This window comes from Hippocampus guttulatus, chromosome 1 (genome assembly GCF_054856545.1).
Source record: "Hippocampus guttulatus isolate MCC_2025c chromosome 1, RoL_Hgut_1.0, whole genome shotgun sequence".
Lineage (NCBI taxonomy): Eukaryota > Metazoa > Chordata > Actinopteri > Syngnathiformes > Syngnathidae > Hippocampus > Hippocampus guttulatus.
In genome coordinates, this window is record NC_141261.1 from 29,556,733 (window position 1) to 29,578,897 (window position 22,165).

General features: G+C 42.6%; 1 protein-coding gene across 4 annotated transcripts; it reads left to right on the forward strand.

Annotated features, from left to right (window-relative positions):
• Window positions 1-565: 565 nt before the first annotated feature.
• On the forward strand, window positions 566-21,246 carry LOC147211289 (protein phosphatase 1 regulatory subunit 12B-like). 4 transcript variants are annotated; one of them, XM_086125225.1, is made up of 12 exons: window positions 566-672; window positions 2,272-2,368; window positions 2,456-2,587; window positions 2,715-2,811; window positions 2,889-3,016; window positions 11,500-11,516; window positions 11,905-12,031; window positions 12,188-12,292; window positions 15,070-15,120; window positions 15,239-15,289; window positions 16,288-16,347; window positions 21,141-21,246. In XM_086125225.1, exons 1-11 carry the CDS (start codon window positions 653-655, stop codon window positions 16,327-16,329), a joined length of 867 nt encoding a protein of 288 aa, XP_085981351.1. In that variant the 5' UTR covers window positions 566-652; the 3' UTR covers window positions 16,330-16,347; window positions 21,141-21,246. The 4 variants fall into 4 exon arrangements, with proteins under 4 accessions (XP_085981351.1, XP_085981360.1, XP_085981333.1 ...); XM_086125234.1 differs by having other exon boundaries at window positions 16,291-16,347; XM_086125207.1 differs by lacking the exon at window positions 16,288-16,347 and adding an exon at window positions 18,697-18,925.
• The last annotated feature ends 919 nt before the right edge of the window (window positions 21,247-22,165 follow it).

Below are 22,165 nucleotides of genomic sequence, written 5' to 3' on the forward strand. Positions count from 1 at the left end.
CTGAATTTGAAGAGGCCTAGCGCAAACTCCACACAAGAAGGCCAGACTTCAAACTCCCAACCTCTCAACTGTGAGGCACATGTGCCAACCACTGGACCACGATAACGCCCGCATTTGATTATAAAATACAGAGACGCACAGATGTCAATGTCATGTTGAAAAGTGACGGGCATCGCCAGTGTATCTAAATCCCGTTAATCTAATTGTAAATCTATATTTACTGCTTATTAGTTCAAATTACACTAAGGAGCTGTCGAGCAGCAGCGCAATCATGCGGTACAAAAACGCCTTGCTTGAGCTAGGATGCAGATAATATTCAGCGAATGACAGCATTAAAACGTCAGAGTAAATGAACACGGACCCATTTATATCAAATGTGAGCCGTGAGCCGGTTGTAGAAACACACCAATTTATTTGGTCAAATAAAATTTGGGTTACTTGTTGGAATATGCTATTTGCCCCGGTGTGTATCTGACTCAGACTTGGGCAACCAGAAAGTCAGAGGTGATTGATTTCCGCATGTTACCCCTCCCCATGCCCTTCCTTTACCCTCCATGCACTCTATCCTGTTTCCGTCCATCTCTCTCTCTCTCTCAGCCTTTCCCTTTCATCGCTGCTGCATTGCTTCAATTTCTGACCTCCTGCTCGAAATATGCACGCTTTGGTACCCAGGTACGTTTCATGGGGGAATTTATTTCTTCCCTTGATTCTTATTTTTAATTCCGCAGTGCTTTAGTTTCTTTCGTTTGTTTGTTTGGTTTCATTTTTTTATGTAATTATTACATCGCTCTAGTTCCCCTTTGTGTGCTTGTGCAGGTGCCGAAGGCCTGTAAAACTGATGCCATGTGAAGCTTTTACGACAGGAAGTGAGATGATATTGCCCCTTCGCACTGATGATCATCTTTTTTGTTAAAAATCATTTCAGCACGAGCCCTTTAATCCCAGGAGTTACAGATGTCGACTGCATTTTGAATTGTAGCACAAGTGAGGTTTTTAGTCGAATGTTTTGCTTCTATTCCAATGATAGAATTTAATGTGAACTCTTGCCTGCATCTGAACAGCTGATGACTCTGAAGCCGCGCGCTCTCCAGCATTTCTGGCTTTAGCCCTCCTCTGAATGTGCACAGTCACGTCAGTCCATCCCCACTCAAGCTTTGCACTGTTGATTCAGTAGAGTGCGCTGCTGACCAGCTTGTCGATTCTCAGGATTCGAAAGGCACTTAAAAGCAAGCACAGGAGCACTGGGGGAAATCTAATACTCTCCCATAACGCTGTTTACTCAGCTGTTTTTCTCTGTGGCACCACAAATAATGTTTTGAAGGCCTCATTCATATTCCTATTTCCTTCATAATCTCAGTAAAATATGCACATTCCCGAAAGGTGCTCAAACAATGAGGTAAACTCCCGTGTTTTTCCTGTAGACTGAAAACATTTGTGTTTGGGATCAATAGATGCAGTTTGTATTTCAGCTTTTTTTCTCGGCCTATCAGCTTTTATTTCTTGGCATTTAAATCTGGTCGTGGTGTAAAACCGCACGATTTCTCTCTCTCTCTCTCTCTCTCTATATATATATATATAATGTAAAGATAAGATAAAGATGACTATTCATAAAGACCGTGCAATACTAATAATGAAATTAATATACAGGGGTTGGACTCGATAAGTTTATACTTCCTCCTGCTTCTTTTTTGAACATTTGCAAGCAGGGAGGACATCACCTGTGTTGTATTGTTTATTTGTAGTTTTGTTTTGCTCATTTTTTTTTCTTTTGATGGATGCAAAATGATTGCTTTTTTTTTCTATAAGTTACTGTACAAAGTTACTGCTCTTGTTTTCAATGACATTATCGTTACCGTTCTTGTTCAGAACAAATTATGAGCGAATGTTGATCCCAGAATATGATTTTAAGACACAGCCATTTTGTCTTTACGTCTATAGTTAACTGGTGCTTTGAATTTGGACTTGCAGTGGTTATAAACACGAGTACTGGTACCTTTTCAGGTCATATTGTGTCTACTTTCTGATTAAAGCCTGTAGATATCTACCTTTTTGTTGTAGTTTGTCAAAGATTTTCTTATTTAATGATAGCGTGATTCATTGTATTTTGTAGATTTGCAAAATTCATTAAGTTCATTAAGTGTAAGTGCATCAACAGTACTGATGGTTAACTGTCAAAATTGCAGGCTGGTATAATTATGTACTGTTTGTTGCATAACAGGTAAATTGCATGTTGTTTAAAAAAAAAATTGTCTGTCTGGCTGGCTGTTCTAGTTCCAGACGTTATCTGTCACCCGTCAGGGATGAAGAAGCAGAGTCTCAGAGGAGGGCCAAATCTCGTCATGCCAGACAGACCCGCAGGTCAACGCAGGTAATTTCCGGATGAAGTACACAAGCCAAAAGATCACTGGTGTGTGTTTGATTCATTGATTCATGAAGTTAAGTGAATGCTACGCAGGGTGTAACTCTGACGGGCTTGAAAGCGGCTCAGAACATCAACAACAGCTCAGAGGAGTTTCTACTTGATGGGAAAGTGGAGGATGGAGCAAAAGAAACCAAAATCAGTCCAAGATGGAGCAACAGAGATGAGGTTGGTGAGAATATAAAACTCTTTTCATTTCATGCTGTCAGCTTCATGAGATTCATTTCTAAATTCAAGATTTGTTTTCAGTGATTAGCTTGTTGTCATTCAAAATTTGTGTTTTGTGAATGTACAGTGGGGGAACATCGGACCCAAGTTACAAAGTGTTGCTGAGTTCACAGAAGCCTGCTGCTGGCCTGCATCCACCATTACAGGGATAAACTCCATCAGAGGTCACGTTTCTTATTCGATTTGATCATCAAAAAAGAGGCAATGTTCATTTACACTCGATAAAACTTTGCATGTGCAGTGGGTGGAAGAAGGTGGAGAGATGAAAATCAGAACCCTCTTGAAGACGAACAGCTTACATTTGCAAAACAGAGGAGCAGAAGACATGGATTGGATGGATGTGATAAATCAGACGGCACCGTCACAGAGGTATGATGATCAACTGAAAAAGCCACGCACCGTTATCTGCATTGACCCGATAGTATAAATCATTCCAATTCATATATTACCCAAAATAAATCGGGTGCTTGCTTCGACAAAGTGTGATAATCCCCGAGAAGAGCTTTGACAAGGGACCTGAATGGCTGACATTTGCTCCAATACAAGTCACACTTGTAGCTGAAAAAAAAAAAAAAAATCCTGCTAAAGGTTTGACAACATTCTGCAAAAATAAATACGTAAATAAAATAAAATAAAATGTTGCATTTAAAACTAGCCTGTTTTGGCTCTTGCAGAAAATTGGTCTAATGTAAAGTAAATCCAATTCCAATGACAATCAGCATGATAACAATAAAGTGCAGAACACCATGCAGGCTGATGAGCATTGTATCACACATCATTCAGAACAAAGAAAGGTTAAAGTAAGCAATGATGATGACCCCAAAAGCCCCCCAAACCCCCCTCCCCAAAACCTAATTGATCTGTACCCCCCCCCCCCCCCAATGCTGTGCATAAATGATGCAAGAAAGTATGACTAAGATTTGAATATACAAACAGTCTTGAAAGGGTTTTCATGTCGTTCTCACTACTACCACTAGAGGGGGTCACAGGATTTTTGCTCACCAAGCACAACTGAAAAGAACCCACGAATGAGTCATCGCCATGCCAGCTGATAGTTTGGAGGCCCCTGGGAAGAAAATTGTTTTATGGCATACTTAAGTTGTAATGGAAGATGTAAAACCGAGATCTACTTGTCCGCCACAAACAATATGATTCCACCAAGTACGCTATCGCACCTCAGGATGAGTCCGTTTTCATTACAGCCGTCATTCCAAATTCTCATCCCGGTTCATCCGTCAGCCGAAAGGCATCTGCGCTTCAAAGCGACTAAGCTCTCGTCGCTGACGCAACATTTGAAGATGCGCTGCAACCGTAGTTGTGCCGCTTACCATCCCACAGAGGACCCAGCTCCCCTCCCTCGAAGTGGCTTTGCTTCTTCACATCACATGGCTAAAGTGTCTCAGCATTCCATACCATATTGGGCAAAACGCAGGCACTCTCTGTGTAGTCCGAGCTTTCGAATCGGAGGGATTGCCTCCCTGCTTTTACCTTCTTAGCTGATACCGTGTTATGTGGGTGAACTTTGACTCTGAACGCTGGTGCTGATTCCTCCCACTTGCGGCAGCGAGGGATGGATCGAGCAGCACTGTGTCAAACAGCATATTACGAATGCCCTTTGCAGTATGGCAGAAAAGCCTTTTTTCTTTTCCCCTCGGACGCTGACCTCGGGTCAGAGGATCAGCTGCTCTCTGCGGTGGCATCAGAAACAGAAATCAGGCCGTGGTAACGTGAGAGTCTCTCAGCATTACTAACAGGACTATATCTGGCTGTGATAATCACTGCCAGGCTTTAACAGTAGCGTGGCCGGCTGCCTGTCACTAGTGCCTACCGCTGTTTGACTCCGCTATGACCCCAACAGATTTTCCACATAGCTTCTCAGTAACAAAGAGGAGGACAGGTGCAGATGGATTCAGTTCGGTGATCTCGCCACCTTGGAGCTGTCAGAATATTTGGACAGCTCTTGTATCAAGCTGGAGATGATCTTATGAGATCGTGTACAACATGCATATGACTCCATTGCTACTAAAATGTCTGTGGCTCCACGTGTTGGAAAACATGAGAATGAAAGTTCAAACTATGTAGAAAAGGGATGTGAGTATCTGTACATGTTGTGGGTGGGGGAAGCGTTGGACACCCCAGCTGCAACCTTTAATAGTCTGCATCACTGCCAGTGTACTTCACTCTCTGTATACACAACGAATACCATTGCTGTTTTTCAGATTTGGAAAATCAGACATGAGTTATATAGGTCCAGACTTTATACAATGACACTTGTGGAGAACTAAACAATCTTTGTTGTTTCCACCACCATTTGGAATTGTCATTTTTTATCTTCAGGATTGCTGAGGTCACTTTAAAAATGTATTCTGATGCATTTACGGGTTACCGGTTTAAAATGTATCTAACATAATCCAATTACCATAATATTAAAGTAATGAAACTTGATTATTTTTAATTACTGTTGGATTACTCGAATACCAACTATGTGAAAAAAGGCCACAACAACAAAATACGACACATGTTTTTCATCTTTCTCTGGTCTTTTCTGTCCTATGGTTGTTTAATATGCATGCTTTTGGAACTCAGGAAGAAGCCCAAGCACCTGCAATTCAAATATAAAGAACGAGAACTGTGAGGCAGCCATGCTAACCGCTTGTCTGCATGCATGAACAGATAGATAGACAGATAGCTAGATGGATTTCTTTTTACTGAGACTTGATCCTGCTTGTATTATGATCAAGGGTACACATAAGTGGTACGGAAGTGCACATGCGTACTGAAAATAGTCACGTGCGCTCCAGATTCTATTGCCTCTGTGCGCTATTGCATTCCATACGCCCAGACACAAGTTGGTAATTTCGATACAATGACTATGATATGTGAAGTCAACCATGAAAAAAAAAAAAGTTCTAATTCATTTATAATTTTCCCAGTGACAAGTTTATCTGATGATACTGCTAATATAACACTTATAAGTAATAAAGTTGTGGGTAATCCGTGACGGGAAATAGTGAAACATTTACTGACAAGTTGCGGGGGCAGGGCTAGCCTGATATCTCTTAGGCGAAGTCTTGTGCATGCTAGACAACATTGTAAATGTTTTTGTCCGGGTTTGTACAATATAAGGTTGGTTTTCACAGACAGTTTTTGGCGACGTTCAGACCACTGGCATATCTGATTCACATCAGATTCCTCCTCAAATCTGATTTCAATGGCTGACTGTCAGTTGTTAGGAAGTGCACAAGATGTGGCCTGAGCAGTGAACCATATGACAGGCAGAAGACATGTCTCTTTTAGTTCTTTTTTTTATTTGCCATCACCAGAGACCACGTAACATTGATCATCATGCCAGGGGAAACAAGGTACAAAGAAGAAGGCAATAAGGAGCATCTTGTTTTACGTCTGTTTGTATGAGGACACGACAAGCAAAAGAGTCACCTCGCAGCAACCTTTCAACAATAGACATTGCACACATACATACGCACACTCATATTTTTAACATTTTTGGAGGAACCAAAACATTTTAGCGTTAAAGGTCATTTTCAAATGAAGACATTTTCAAGGACTAAAATACAAAACAAGTCACTTTCCCCGAGGCGGGACCAAGATCGTCGGGCCTGGTGACCTGTGCGCTGTGGATCACAGTGAATGGAACCCAGCCAGTGATGTGTGCACTCGTGAAAGTTTTAACCTCATTTCAATGTTTATAATAAATATGCCTCCAAGAGTCCGGGAAACTTTCGGGGCAATCCACTGGTTAGCAAATCGGTGTCACAGTACAGAGTTCAGTGTTCGAGTATGGAGTTTGTTCTTCCCTTGCCTGTGTGGGTTTTCTCTGGGTATTCTGGTTTGCTTCCACATTCCAAAACACATGCATGGTATGTTAAATGGACATTCTATGTTGTCCCTAGGTGTGCTTGTGAGTGTGAATAGTTGTTGCTTGTGTATGTGTGCCCTGCGATTAACTGGGAACCAGTTCGGGGTGTTTTCCTGCCTAATGTTCGAGGAGCCTCGTCAGGATAATGGAAGGAGACGTCGGCTGCTTGTACATAGGCAACCAATGATTCTTTTTCGCCCAAATTGGGCACACCTGGCATAGCCTGGCAGGGCGGGGCAAAAAAAGCATAATGGCCCGCCAGGTTTATCAAGCACTGGAAGAAACCCTGTTGTACCAAAACAAAAATAAATGCTTGCAATGTCACAATGTTATTATTTATTACATGTGACAATTTGAAATTTCGGCACATATTTTTGCAACAATCATAGAAACTGATGCACCCGATTTGCTTTCGTTCCATAGAACATTATGTGGCGGGGTCAGATGTGGCCCCCAGGCCTTGAGTTTGACATCAGTGCCGTAAGTAATTCTGTTTTTTGTGTTTTTGTCCTCCAGTGAATATGATACAGAGCAGTCAACATTCTGGTCACCTTTGAACATAAGTGCTTTAAGACTATCTAGTGACTTGTCTGATTTAATTGTTGGGCAACAAAAACCTGAGGTGGGAGGAGCAATGCTGGTCCATTAAACTATTTTCTGACTCGTTATCCACTTAACCCCGGGAAAACTTGTTTGGCCAACTTGTTTCAGAGTGGGTGAGGACTTGACTGTGGTGTCTCCCTCCGCCACATTAAAAATATAACGCTCCAAAATAATCTACATTTTTAATAAACGTACTGTACCTTTCATCTGATTACATTATTTTTTTTCTGTAACGGTAATGGATTACAGTTATATTGGCTTTTGTATCCTGAATACCTAATGCCGGTACATGTATTCCGTTACTCTCCAAGCCTGCTTATCTTTCCAGCTAATCTGTTTGCACTGAACAGTGAAAAAGGACATCACCATGCAAACCTCACTATATATGGAAGGCAGCAATAGTCCAAGCTATTGCAAACTCCGTGAGCATGTGTGTGTCAGTGTGTGTTCAATGGAATACTTTGACATTTAGGGCTTTTCCTCCATTGTCATTTTGGTGGAACATTTTTTCTTTGAAACTGCAAATTATGATATGACATTGCTTGTGGCCACCCACTATACCGGCGTGTATACTTTATAGGATGCCAGCATATACTGTGCTCCTGCATGTATGATAATGATACCTAAAAGTTTTATAAAACATGATGCTTTTACAAAGCCAACAAAGGTTCATTTGGATTGGCACTGTCAATTTCTTTAATAATGATTATGAAAATAAAGTGGTTGTACTTTGTCCCCTGAAGGTAAGTAAGGTAACCAAAGACCTCTCTGTGTGATTCAGTAAAGTTCTTCACCACAGTAAAGAACAACCACAATCATCAACATATTTCTCAATTTATAAAGAATTGATACCGCCGCTAGTGTCAATCAAGACGGAGCTATACCATTGTGAAGCTCATTCGTTCATTTCCCCCCACTCCTTTCACAGGATCTTATTCGTAAATGTAGATGTTGCGTAAGGTTCGTCTTTGTTTGTCTACTTAAAAGGAAAAATATTCTTTGAAGTAAACTGTTACAGTGCTTTGTATAAATCATGCAGCAAGAGAAATATTGTTGCAATGTGAGAGGACAGAGCTCATAAAACCATCTGGCCTCTAACAGTTACAGTAAATGAAACACATTTTGAAAAAGTGCCCATAGTTTGCAAAACTTAGTCCCTATATCGACTTCATAATGGAGTTCCATGCTTGCAAAAACATTTTCTTGCAAAATTGAATGCACAGGGTGCGACAAATAAAAAGTCAAGCTTGACTCGATACTTGCTTTGCATCACCTGCCAGGTAGACTCAAGAGGCTTGTCACCTGGCGGCTGCTGACATCTCCTTAGGTGACCTCCTTGGCGTTCCTAGATGAAAACGCCAGACTCTTTGCCAGTGCTCCGCCTCCTCTGTGCAGTCCCGCGCTTAAATGGCCAATTTTAGGCCTCAGTGGTGTGTCCCTGTTCAGAGCCTCTGGCAAGATGCCACAGAAAGCTTGGCGGGGGGAGAAGCAAAGGGGAGAGACTGGCTGGGAGGGCGAGTGGGCCGCGAAAGAAGGAGGCGGGAGAGAGAGAGGGAGCTGCTGATGAAGAGAGAGTATAACTTTGAGGGACCCACAGGAAGAGACAGCACAGAAACTTTTTGCTGCTTTCTTTTGGGCCTTTTTACATGTCACAGGCATCTGTTTAGGGCCCCCCCCCCAGAGATTGTGTCAAGGACTTGTGCATTTTTATCTAACTATGAAGTGACTACTGAGGCTTGGAAGAAGAAAAGGAGCAGAAAGTCTCGCCAAACTGGGCCATTGCTCTCCCACCTGTTTTCACTCCGGATTCCCTGGAGTGCCAGCATGGGCTCTGGTGCTTGAGGGAATCTTTGCATCTGTTATCTGGAGGCGAGAGAAGCTGTAGAAGGGAGATGTCATCCTACTTCCCCCGCAGCAAAGACCTGACTCGTGCCAGGAGGTCAGTCACCGACTCACCGCCATCGTCTCCATCCCCTACAGACAAAAGCTTCCGAGTAAGAAACTTCCTTCCTGATAAAATACTTTTCTGTCCTCAACCGTGCTCTCATCACTTCCTTCTTCAACCTGCATGAGGTGTCATCAAATTAACTTTGTCAAATTCAATCGTCCATCTGCTTGGTAAAGCCAAACAAAGCGTTTGTTATACTCAAAGCATTAACAATAGATTAATGCACTTGATGAGGCTTTCGAGGAATGATTCAGGCTAAATCTACATAACACCCGAAAGCTCAAATTCTCTGCAAAGGATTTGTGACTTGAGTGGAATCCTAGTCGGAGTGCTAAAAGCGTTGCTTTTTTTTTTTTTTTATTTTAGATAATTGCGCTGTCACAGTACATATATCTTCTGATATACTCACACTGCTATGGAATGGCCCCCTCATGAAGCATCAAATTAGTTTGTTAAAGAGTCACCTTTGCTGAATTCAGTCTGTGGAAAAGAAAACTTTCCTTCTGCAATTTCCTGTTATGTTCCCCTCTCTAAGTGGACTATTCTCAGTGGGCTGCTGTGTTTATGTCAGTGCATCGGTGCGACTGTTAAAGAGACAGAGGCATCAAACGCCATCGCCTTTCTTTGCTCCTGCAAAGTCATTGCGCGACTACAGGCTGTTATTGTAGATAGCGTCCCTCAAGCCTTGTGAAACTTGGCCATTCAATTTCAATGATGCATGGGAGGGAGAATGCGGTGCACTGATTGGTGCAATATGAGAGGAATGAAGTCTACAAAGGTCATTATAATTAGCATAATTTTATACATTTCCATAAGAAAGATGGGTTTATATCTGTAAGGAGGCATGTGGGGGGAGGCCAGAGTGTTTGTGTGCAACCGCCAAACTTTTTTCCGACTGTAGACTTGAACAATTTTAGAAAGTTGAACGTTGCGACAAAAAGGAGAGGGGGAAAAAAAGTGAAGAGTCCCCCCAATGATGATGTCATGTGCTATTGACAGGGCTTTCATACTCTTGGGCAACTTGTGAGATTGTGTGAGCGTGTGTTGTTACCAAGGCAATGGCAAATGTTTGGGTTGAGCGAGACAAAGAATCAGCTTAGAGCACAGATGCACAAAACTAATTGCACCATAAACATTCAGGACGGTGTCCGTCAAAGCTGATCATTCTTTTTTCTCATCTAACAGATTGCGCAACTGTCTGCGTTGTTGATATGCTACACACGTAACACTTTCTGGTGTTGTACTGTAAATCTGTCCATCCCATCCATCCATTTTCTCTCACGCGTCTCGTCACTAGGGTCGCGCACTCGCGGGTGACCTGGAGCCTCTCCCAGCTGACTGCAGGCGAAAGGCGGGTTACTCACCAGAGCACATCTAAACAAACGTTCATTCGTTCGCGCTTACATTGACTAAGTGACAACTTATATTTATCATTGATGAGTGTCAAGGGAACTTTGTGGCTTTAAGAGCAAGTTGACCATATTGGATATTGCGACACATCCTCCTGAATGAATAAAAGGCATTTACACTTGAAAAATATTTTGGAAGCATGCTCCGAATCACGTCAATGGCTTTCTTTCGTCGGACATGAAAAGATTTAGTGCGCGCGGAGGGGTGGAGGCCTGTGTTTGGTCAGCTCTCTTCAAACACATGACCACATAAGGACACGCAGCGCCGCCTCAGTCGTGTAAACACATGCTAACGAATCGCTCTTTTGACGCGCGACATCACACACTGGATCCTCAAACGGGAATAAACGTTGGCTCTTTTGCAGGGAACATTGATTTCGCCCCTGCAACTACGAACGATGCTTTCAACACCACCTACGTGTGCTCATTAACTTTCATTGTGAACAGAGGTGTTTGAATCAGTAGTGTGAAATGTATACGTCTGTAGCAGAAAGTTGGGAACAGCGGGGCTTCACTGCAGCTAGTAAATGTCAGGTTTCCAAGCTTTTTGATTGGGCGGTGGAGAGTCATAACATCACCACTCTTGACACATTTTTGAATACGTGAACTTTCACAAAACAGTCGTCACTACAGGCAGCCCTTAAATTCTTTGGTGAAAAGGAAAGTAATTCATGGGAACACACAGGGCCGTATGTTCGCGGCAGCGGCAAAAGCTTTTCCAGGATATTTCTACAATCTCTCATATGATGTTATCTTTATGCAACTGGAAGAAAGTGAGAGATTAACTGGCTACACCAGCAACGCTCGCCCTTTGTGAACTGTAACGGTCTTGAATTCCCTCGAGGATGCTGTGCACTCTTTCATTATTTACCTGGCGGTTATTCACAGAACGGAAATGATTTCCTCTTTATCTAACGTAGACGAAGAGATACTGAACATCTGGCTCTAACCACACTTAATTGTTTCCAGTGTTCTTAATGATCCCCGATTGACTGGTTTCTTCTTTGTTTTTCAGCATGACAGGCTGTCAAGGTAAATGTTTCGCTTTTTTTTCCTTCCACTTACACAACTATAAAGGTTAACCCTTCGTAACACACGCACCAAAATACTTCAAGATTTGAGCCCCCAGAAATGCATGGCAGGAACACTTTTTTAAACTTGATTACCGTCTTTAATGTTTCATAATATACGCAGCGCTCGTTTATTAGATGTTTAATCATAGCTCTTTCCACGGCAATCTGTAATTAGAACTGTAATTCTGCTCAATGAATGACTGAAATCATTCGGTTCCGCTACCTCATGTTCCGGAATGTGGCTTCCATTTTTAATTAGCGCCGAAAGGTGCTTGCACAATAAAGAACCAGCTCCTGAAGTAGCATTGCGTGAATGTGATCTGCTGCATACGGCGTCCTACGTGCAGATTCGACGCTAGTGGGGAGAATGTCCCTGACAGACTGGGCAGGACCAGCTCCTACACTCGCAGGGAGACCAGGCTAGCTTCTCTGAACAAACCGGAGCAAGACACCACAAGCAAAGACTATAAGAAGGTGAAACTCAGTATAAAGTCATTTTCTAGGTTCTCAAAGTTGTCGTACTTGATGCTCCAGAGATTTTCCAACAATGTGAAAAAAGACACATTGGATTTTAAATAACATTTGTAATTACATTTCATATCATGTTTTATGATGTTTTCTCTTTATTAGATGTACGCCGAGGCGCTACAGGAGAATGAGCGGCTCAAGTCCAGGTTGCAGGACAGCAAACAAGAACTCGTCAACATTCGTTCCCAGCTGGAAAAAGTGGCTCAAGTAAGTGACTTAATCACTTGTTCTTCCAAAGGCCGCATGCAGAAAAATGGAAGGGGGAAAGGACTACTTTGACATCCTTCATGTTTATTGAACACACAAAAGCCGATCTGTCAATGCACGTAAGATTTGCTTGGCAATTATGAATTCTTTTCATATCTTTTTTCTTTAAAAATAGCTAGGCGATAAAGCAATTTTTTCAGGATTTTGAGGTGGTCCGCAGCGCGGTAACCCACTAGAATAGAACATCCGCTGATGTATTGATCTACAAAATAAATAAATAAATAAAGAGACCAGAGCAAACTCTCTTAAGATGACCTTGACAGGGAGTAGAAAGGTTTGACGCTGTAACAGAATTCATTGTTTTTCGATCTGTCCATTTTTGCTAATTAAAAGAATAAACTATATATGCTCTATTTAAAACATAAAACCAATTCATTAATAATAATAGTTATTATTATTATTTGCAGGTCGCAAGATATGCGTATTCAGGACAGGGGTCAGTGGTTAGCACGTCGGCTTCACAGTGCAGAGGTACCGGGTTCGATTCCAGCTCCGGCCTCCCTGTGTGGAGTTTGCATGTTCTCCCCGGGCCTGCGTGGGTTTTCTCCGGGTGCTCCGGTTTCCTCCCACATTCCAAAAACATGCATGGCAGGCTGATTGGATGCTCTAAATTGTCCCTAGGTGTGAGTGTGGGCGTGGATGGTTGTTCGTCTCTGTGTGCCCTGTGATTGGCTGGCAACTGATTCAGGGTGTCCCCCGCCTACTGCCCGGAGACGGCTGGGATAGGCTCCAGCACCCCCCGCGATCCTAGTGGGGATCAAGCGGTTCGGAAAATGGATGGATGGATGGATGGAGGACAGGGGTCAATATCAGCTGCCCTCTTGTGGCCGTTTTACAACTAGGAACCAAAGACTACAGTAGATGTCCGATGCTGAAGATTTCTATTAAAGCCTTGTAGGAATTGATCTTGATGTCATTGTTTCACACACAACCTAAAGTCATGGCGCGTTTCCCAAAATGAAAACGGTGTAAGATATAATCAAACAAAAGTGACATAAACACACATTTATGAAAAGGAATGAATAACTTCATTTATTAAATGGATTGCACCATGCAATGCATTCTGAGAACCGAGTAGTTTTACCGCTATTATCGTGGATCTCAACATTCGATAGCTATGACGCTCGTGCCGCCAAGATGTGGGAAAGTTAGGATTCATTTCCAACTCACAAGCATTGCCTTTTAGGGAACGTTGCGTGCCACCAGAGTTGCTGAGCTGAGCTGCCACTGTGTTCTCATATAACGGCAGTTGACAGGCGTGTGCTTTTGTAACAAGCATTTTGTCACAATAGCAGTCGCATCTAGCTTCCAATCAGTGCAGGTGGAAGCTATCGATTGCTGCAAATACGATACAATGCATCTTGATTTATATACAGTAGCGGTTTCTCAATAGCTGCAGCTGTAACAAAGCGCTTTACAGAACAGTTAACGTAAAATAATGAAATAATATAAAACAACACATAACATAAGACACGGCCAGTCATGCAATCTTGACCACTTTTCCTGCATGGGCGTTGTTGTTTGAAGCAGTTGAAATACTTTGAAATTGGAGCGGTACCGGTTTGGTCCATATTGTAATTCTCAAACAATAAGTCTTATATTTCTTTTTTGCCCCCATCCTTCCATCCATCTATCTAATATCTGATCCGTTTTCACGAGGGTCACGGGTGCGCTGGGTCTGAACTGGTTGCCAACCAATCGCAGGACGAACAGCCATTCGCGCTTATTTTCACACAGAGGAAATTGAAGTTATTTCCAGCTCAGCAGAGTGCTAAGACGTGACATTAGATTTCTTCTTCGTACGTCATTACATGGGTGCCACTCAGTGTTCAGACTAAGACGCCACAGTTGAATTAAATGGTGACAAACTTGTGTTGCCAAAACTCTGGTGAAATGGTCGGTATTCCTTCATGTTATTTGCAGCACTGTTGTTTTTCAATTTAACAAATAATTAAACCACTGTATTCCTTGAAAAAAAGTTAAATAACCACATATTTTGGTTGGGACCTTTTCTGGACACTAGATTTCTTTTCATTTATTTTTTTATTTTAAATGCAGATTTTGTGTGTTCTGTACGAAATATGTATTTTATGAAGAAATAGAAAATGCCATTCTTTTCTTTCAAATTATCTGCCATCGTGTTATGTTTTCAAGGTTCTAATGGCACTATTACTTGGTATCGGTATCATGACAACTCAAGAATTTAATACTTATACTGGTATCGGTTTGAAAAAAGTGGTTTTGAGTATCCCTAATTATTATTCGTTCGCATAATAGTAGTAGCAGTAATAGTATAAGTCATGACAATGAAAGGCTTCAATACCCACACTTTACACACACACACACACACACACACACACACACACACACACACACACACACACACACACACACGCTTTTAAAAAACAACCCAGTGCGAAAAGAACACAATGTTTGCTGGAAAAAAGAAGTGAGGGATGAGAATGACGTTTTTCCTCTTACCCGGTGTAGAAAATAAGTGGGTCAATGCGGGCAAACAGCACAAGCCAATTATTAATCTTAGTAAATGCCACAGGCCAATAAAAATTGGATGGCGGAACGCAAATGGCCCAGAGGCCATATTTTTGACACCGCTCTGTTAACCATTGCGGCACACACAGAATTTCATGTACGGCACATGCATTTCTTTCAACATTCTGATCCATTATGTCGTAATGAAGTAACCCTCTTATTTGTAGAGGCAAGACAGGATAGCAGAGAAATCTACTCTGCTTGAATCCGAGAAAAAGGTAAATCTTTGTGGCGCAATCATATATCTTATTTCACCACGCTTGTTTGCTGCTCTGAGGGAGGTTGGCTGTTACTTTATACAATTCAGATGAAACCTTATTGACTTTTTATTTGCAGGAAAAACGGGCCCTTGAAAAAAGAGTCTCAGGCATGGAAGACGAAATGAAGGTCAGTCAGTCTACGTAAATCTGGAGCGTATTTTGCATCACAGGTTGTGGTGTCTGGTCAACTGATATAATGAGACCTGAGAGGTGTACACTTTCCATCCTTTCATTTTCTCAAGCACCTGTCCTCATAAGGGTCTCGTATGAGCCGGAGCTTATCTTGACTTGAGCGAGAGGTGGGCGATACCTTGGACCGGTCGCCACTCAACTGCAGGGCATTGATAGGCAAACAATTAGTCATTCTCCCATTCACACCTCTGGAAAATTTTTGAACTAACCTAACATGCATGATTTTGAAATGTGGGTGAATGCTCACACAAGCACGGGAAGAGCTTGTGTCTATCTTGTGCCAGCTAAGTCAGACGCTTGAAGTGTTAGACACACAAATGAGATGCACTCAGTTAGCCAGGTGGGATTGGAGTCAAGGAGAGAGAAGGTTAAAGCTTCGGGCTCATTAGCCACATTGCTCTGCTGGGTCACTTCCTGTCAGGCTGAGGAGTCTGCGCTGCGCCTCCCCAGCTCTGCTTATCCCACTGATGGGGTTGAATGTTGTGACCTAGTTCCAGTTGAATACCAAACCCGGTCCAATGGCAAAAGACCTGCTTTTGTGAGACATTCCTGCTGCGCACACAGTGTTCCATTTTACAAAGAGACACAGTGCAGCAGATTGTACGCCTGTGCAGTTTCTGCAGGGTGATACAAATGTTGCAAGAAAACGCTGATGCATCCTAATACTGTACTATGCAAAGGTCAAACTCAAACACAATCGGCAGGCCTTTCAAGCACTAAGTCTTTTTACTGATATTTTTTTGCGGCGTTTGCTGCAACAGGGATTCAACATGCACTAAATCAGTGTTAGCAGTCCCATCCCAATTTCGATTTACCTGTGTTGGTGGTGGTTTTTCAAACCAAATGATGAAAGGAGATCTAATAATGACGGATGAAGATCGGTAGCAGGCTAGCATCAGATGTTTGACATCCATGTTGTCATGGTTCCCTCAGCAGGACCCCCCAGCGCGGTTCCGCTGTGGGTACCAGCCCTGAGGGGAGGGGGTGGGAATGGTGAGTGGTCTCCATGACACCGGAGTTGCAGAGCGACACCTGCCTGTCACCTGATGTGAATGTCTTCTGTCAAAGACTGGGGCATGTTTTCACGTGTTGACACAATCCAGCTCGATATTTTGGTCACAAACCTCACCACTTTTGCACAGCCTCTGACCTCCCAGTCAGTTCTTTACATGATGAGCATCAAAAAGCTTACACCTCATTTTGAAATGTACAGTTAGCTAAGTATTCGGATAAAGGGTGTGTTTTGAGGATCTTTCTTTTAGGCCGCAACAGATGTACAAGAAAGTTATTCATTGTGATTAAAGTGTAGACTTTGAGTTTTATTTGAAGGGGTTGCATAAAAACACAACATGTATCATCTACTGTAGCAATTACTGCCATGTTATGATATAATTGGCATTTTCAAGACTTGGATGGCCTGAATTTGAGCCCATGGACACAAATTTTGTGAGGTCCTTCATGAGTGTCCTCCCTTAATATGCGATAGCTCAAGGCCTTCACAGAAGCCACTTCCAGTGGTAGCTCGTTTCTGGATCTTGCTCCACTTTTTCTTCCGGGACTGATAAAGTATGTTGTGTTGACCTTGAATTGCGCCACTGAAGAATATTCAAAATATTTGCCTATAAAGTCTTGAGCAGCATTTCCTGTTGAGCCCTGTTTACTGTCATTAGTCATCAGCACTGTGACATGTCATCCTATGACTTTTTAGCATTCGGCTGAATGGGAACGGAAGAAAGCCTTGAACCACACAGTCTCTAGTGCCGTCCTGCGTAGCCTATGCGCATGAACTGATGAAACTCGCTTGAATCAAAACATCAGTTGTGATTCAGTGCCCTGAGATTGATATAACCTGCATGAATGAAAATATTCACAGGCCTCAATGGGCAGCAGGGATTCAGCCGCGGAGCTGCCATACATGCTCATGCCCAAGGACAGACTCGACACATGATATTTATCCCTTTTCCACACATTCCTCTGCCAGAATGAGGAGGACTCGAATACAACTTCACCTTGGTTTCATCTGTCCAAAGAAACGGATTCCAGAACATCCGATGCCTTTGCACCTGGGTGTAAAGCCTTTGTACAGTAATTATATTTATGAAGGCACATTGTGACTGGAAATTTTGACAATGACACTTTACCCTTCTCCATAGTATTGCGAGCTTCTCTTGATGTTGTGAAGTTTTTTTTCTTCTTCCAGGGAAAGAATCCTGCTAGCATCCACTTTAGTGGTTACTGCAAGTTACAGAAAAGCAAGTCAAGACTTTTCAAAGGCAAAAAAAAAAAAAAGAAATATTCTTCAGTGGCCAAAACATTCAGTGGCCTGATTTCATGCCAGTAGAGCAGAGATGGGGAACTCCAGCCCCGGTGACCCACATCCGGGCAAGGGAAAACGCCGTCCAATGTTTTCGTTCATCATCAGAGTCGATGAGCCGTGCTTTGTCTGGTAACCTCACTTAGGATCTGTTTGACATGGGTGACCCTACAGGGGCATAAAGGCCCAGACAACAGATCATTGGGGCACACAAACCCCTCTAGCACAGTAAGGTGATGGCTGGAAATCTTCTGCTCCAATACTTCTCTGGACCTTACAGTTGAGATGCAATTGAATGCACAAGATCACGTTTACTGCATCTACGTGTCTGGGTTCGTTTTCAAATTATAATGACACAGAGCATCAAGAATTCTCATCACACTACCTTTTCTAACCCCCCACCCAGCCAAGAGGATTTCTTCAGAGAGTCAACATTGTATGCATGACCGGTTTTATATGAAACAAGGGCATTGCTTTAAATCGCTTATGTAATTCAGGATTGGAAAAAGCAGTTAGATGTGCTCCTTCTTCCTTATTCTCAGCCGCATTTGTGTCTGCAGGCCTGTCTTGTGTGTGTTATATGTGACTGTGCACACGCATTACCTTATGTGGGTGTATGCGGAGTGAAATACTGTCAGGAATTGCCTCAAATCTCTGGAACAACTTTGCGGGTTGCCTCAATTAGTAAAATCAAGAGAGGGTTGATTATATCCGTTTGAATGATTCCAAACAGTCAGGCCTTAACTGTAATCAGAGCCAATTTGAATGTTAAAATGAATAGGATTAGGGTATGATTGTTCGTATTATTTTGAATTCACATTCACCTTTCGCATGCAACCATCCACTTTCTTGAGCACCCTTCATGAGTCGCTTTGCTTTTGTTCGTTTTTCTCCCCGATTTCATCTGAAGGTTTGATTTTGCGTCCCTCAGGGCTGTTCTTTGTTGAGCGCTTGATTGCACAGCCATCCTCTTCCTTGCACGCTTTCTCTCTCCTTGCTCCTCTGTATCCTTCTCCTCCTCTGTGCAGGCTTTCCCTGCTCTTGCTCAGGCGCAGGCCTTGCGGAGCGTCAACGAGCGCCTCCTGGCCGAGAACAGAGCTTTGCTGCGCGCCCTCGCCCGCCTCTCTGAGACGGCCTCCATACCGGAGACAGAGGACCTCTGAACTCACCCGTCTTCCTCTCATCCCCGTCCTCAGCAACATAACACTCCTTTTGGAGCCTCCACAGGCCTCTCATCCTCTTCCATGTTCCTCTCAGGCAGGTTGTGCACCGCTCACCATTGCCTAACCCCCACCCGCCTCCCCCTGCATTCTCCCTCCTTGCCCTGCATTTTTCAGTGCACCCTTTGACTTTGTTTAACCCCCTGTCTCGATCACACACTACTACCGCAAACATTCGCCTTTTGAATACTGATCATATTTTCTTACATTCATATATGTGGCATCACATGCTCTCGACAGTTATTGATCAATCACAAAGCGGATTTTGGCGTAGCGTCACTGTGAAGATGTTTGTTTGTCTGCATGGCAATCCGAGGCGATGTTAGATCCGTTTACTACGTTATCATCGTGAGTCTTCATAAGAAACAATGTGAGAAAGTGAGGATCTGTCACTTAAAGGGCAAGTCAAGTGACAATAATAAATGACGGTATTCTGTCTAATACTGCATTTGTACAGTATGAATTAAGCAGAAAAATCCGCCCGTTTTTATTTCTGACGGGAGGAGGGTGGGCGCAGTTTGCATTGATTGTCCTGACACTTGTTGTCAACTAAAAATGACATCACAGTGCCTACTGCTCAGTCCAGACCGAACGTGAAATATCGCCCCGCGCCACCTGTCTCTCGTGTGTTTACTTCAACAATTGACAAAACAAGGGTAAATGGCCACCCCCTAAGATTGATAGAAACAGGTGGACTTCTCTGCTTAATTCATATTCCACAAACTCAATATTATGTTTAGACTAGTCCAGACGCATACAGCATATTATCCTCAAGAAACATTTTCAACTGACTTCCCCTATAATAAATGGCTTGATTTATCATATGAGTTACATAAATGAAAACAAATGGCAATAAGAGAGTAGTTCCACATTGTGCCAAAATGGGTACAAAGATCATCCATCCGCCCATACTTATCTCATTCGTATTGCTGCTGATCTGAAACGTATCCCAGAGGTAGGGTACACCCTGGACTGGTCGCTAGCCAATCACAGGGCACATAGAAATAACCATTCACACTCACATTCACACTAATTGACAATTTACGGTCTTCAATCAAGTCAAGTCAAGTCAACAGTATTTATAGAGCACTTTCAAACAGCCATCGCTGCACACAAAGTGCTGTACATGGAGCAATTTAACATGCACAATAAACAGTAAGACAAATCGGTAATAAAGGCGGTAGAAAGCACCAAACAGTAAAACCAAGAACAAATCTAAGTCATGCTGAGTCCAATGCCAAAGAATACAAGTGAGTTTTGAGGAGGGTTTTGAAGATGGGCAGCGAGGAGGCTTGCCGAATGTTCAGTGGGAGGTCATTCAATCTATAAGGTGCGGGGTTTTTTTGGAGCTGGAGAAAACCCATGCAAACATGGGAAGAACAAACCAAAGGCTGGAACCAAGATTCGAATCTTAGAACTGAGGGGCAGACGTGCGAACTCCTCGGCCACCACAATGCTGCAGATCATATTCAAGAATATGTGTGGCCTCCTTCCAACATTCAACTGTCCTTATAGTTGTCAAAGTTGAAGTGAAAGTGTCAGTGTGTCACCATCCTCTACCAGTGACCACCGGCGGGCTCAGTGAGAGAAGAGGCAAAAAAAACCTTGCCGAGACCTCAATGATGTCATTGAAAATGAATCGGGATTCTTTCACATTTATGAGTTGGGCTCCAAGTCACCTCTACGTTCCTATGTAAAGATGCTACTCTGCAGTTACAGCCTAATGGCATTTTTTGATACAGTGCTTCCAATATCCCCAGATACATTGCATTCATTCATTGCTACTGCTAAATTTTTGACAACAGCAAGTGCTAACAGCGGGGTTTCACCCAATTGAATGTGTGAAATTTGGCTGGACATTGAAAGCGTGAAATGTTATTTACATGTCTCTTTGCTATGTCATTGGTTTCAGTGACGTCTCCCGTCGAGCAGAAAGTGGAGAGGAAACACTTTGACAAAGAGGCTGTTTATTTTTAGTCATTGACCCCTTGTGAGGGACGCGACCTAGATTTTTAAGATGTCTTCTTGTTTCTCTCTTTGACCTTCTTCTTACAAGTTCCTCCTCACTGCATGATTGCGTACCATGAAGCATGTCCAACGTCGCTGGAAATTGGTTGTGGAAAATGAGGTTGCTTTGGTGCCGCTGAGCTGTGTGACTGCACCATCAGCTGCTTTGCATTCCACAATTGGTGTGATTTTTTTTTTCACTCTCCATGCAACTGTGATTTCAATGCTTGCATCCACTTCCCCAGGTCTTGACAGAGCTCAAGATGGACAACCAGAGGCTAAAGGATGAGAACGGCGCTCTCATTCGAGTCATCAGCAAACTGTCTAAATAAAAGGATGTCACAACCCAAAGCTCCTTGTTTGCAGATGTTCAAACCATTTATGAGAGCTCTTGATTCCCGCAATCAAGTGCCTCCCCCATTGGGCAGTGTTAAGATTAATGGATTGTCTTGTATAATAATGACCACCCCTTATAATTTTTAGGGACCATGCATGCAGCGTGATTGATATTTAATAATAATGAGTGCATGAAGACCTCAACATATAACATCATAATTGTTGCTCCAGTTTGCATACAGAACATTGTGTACGGAATACTGTATGTTGTCTTATTTATGAAAAACAAATGTGTCCTTAGTGCTAATTACCACCCCAGAATGGTCATAGCAGAATGAATACAATTTGTGAGTGCTGAGATTCAATGATTGCTCTTCTTGCAGTGGCACACAGAAACAAGCACTTAGAAACACAAATACAGCAAAAATCATAAATAAAAAGCAAAAAAATCTACGAAAGGTTCAATTGGGACTTTTCTGATTGTTCAAGGTGTTTATGTGAACACGGCAAAACTGTTATAAACCCAATGAGATGAAAAAAACAAACAAAGAAACAAAACAATTGGCATACTTCCACTCTTTCCTGTCCAGACTGACGCAGTTAAGAAAGGCATGCCACTGCACGGATAAAGAATGCTAACACATCAATTAAAGTATCGTCATTGATTTGGCTATAGTTAGAATTCTGAGCGAGGCTCACGTCTTCTGCATTCTATTTTCAGCACTTTCAATATGTTTCACATTTGGCAGTTTGCTGCTTCCTCAGCAGAGCCAACTTGCTACGCAGAGGGCTGAAAGATATTTTATGTATGTATTTCTTTTGATTGCTTGGTTTTCATTTCAAAGGCATACACCAGTTACTCTGTCAGAGGAAAATACAAATCACCAAGCCAAGGCATATTTGTATCCTTCACAGCTGACATATTGATATGAAA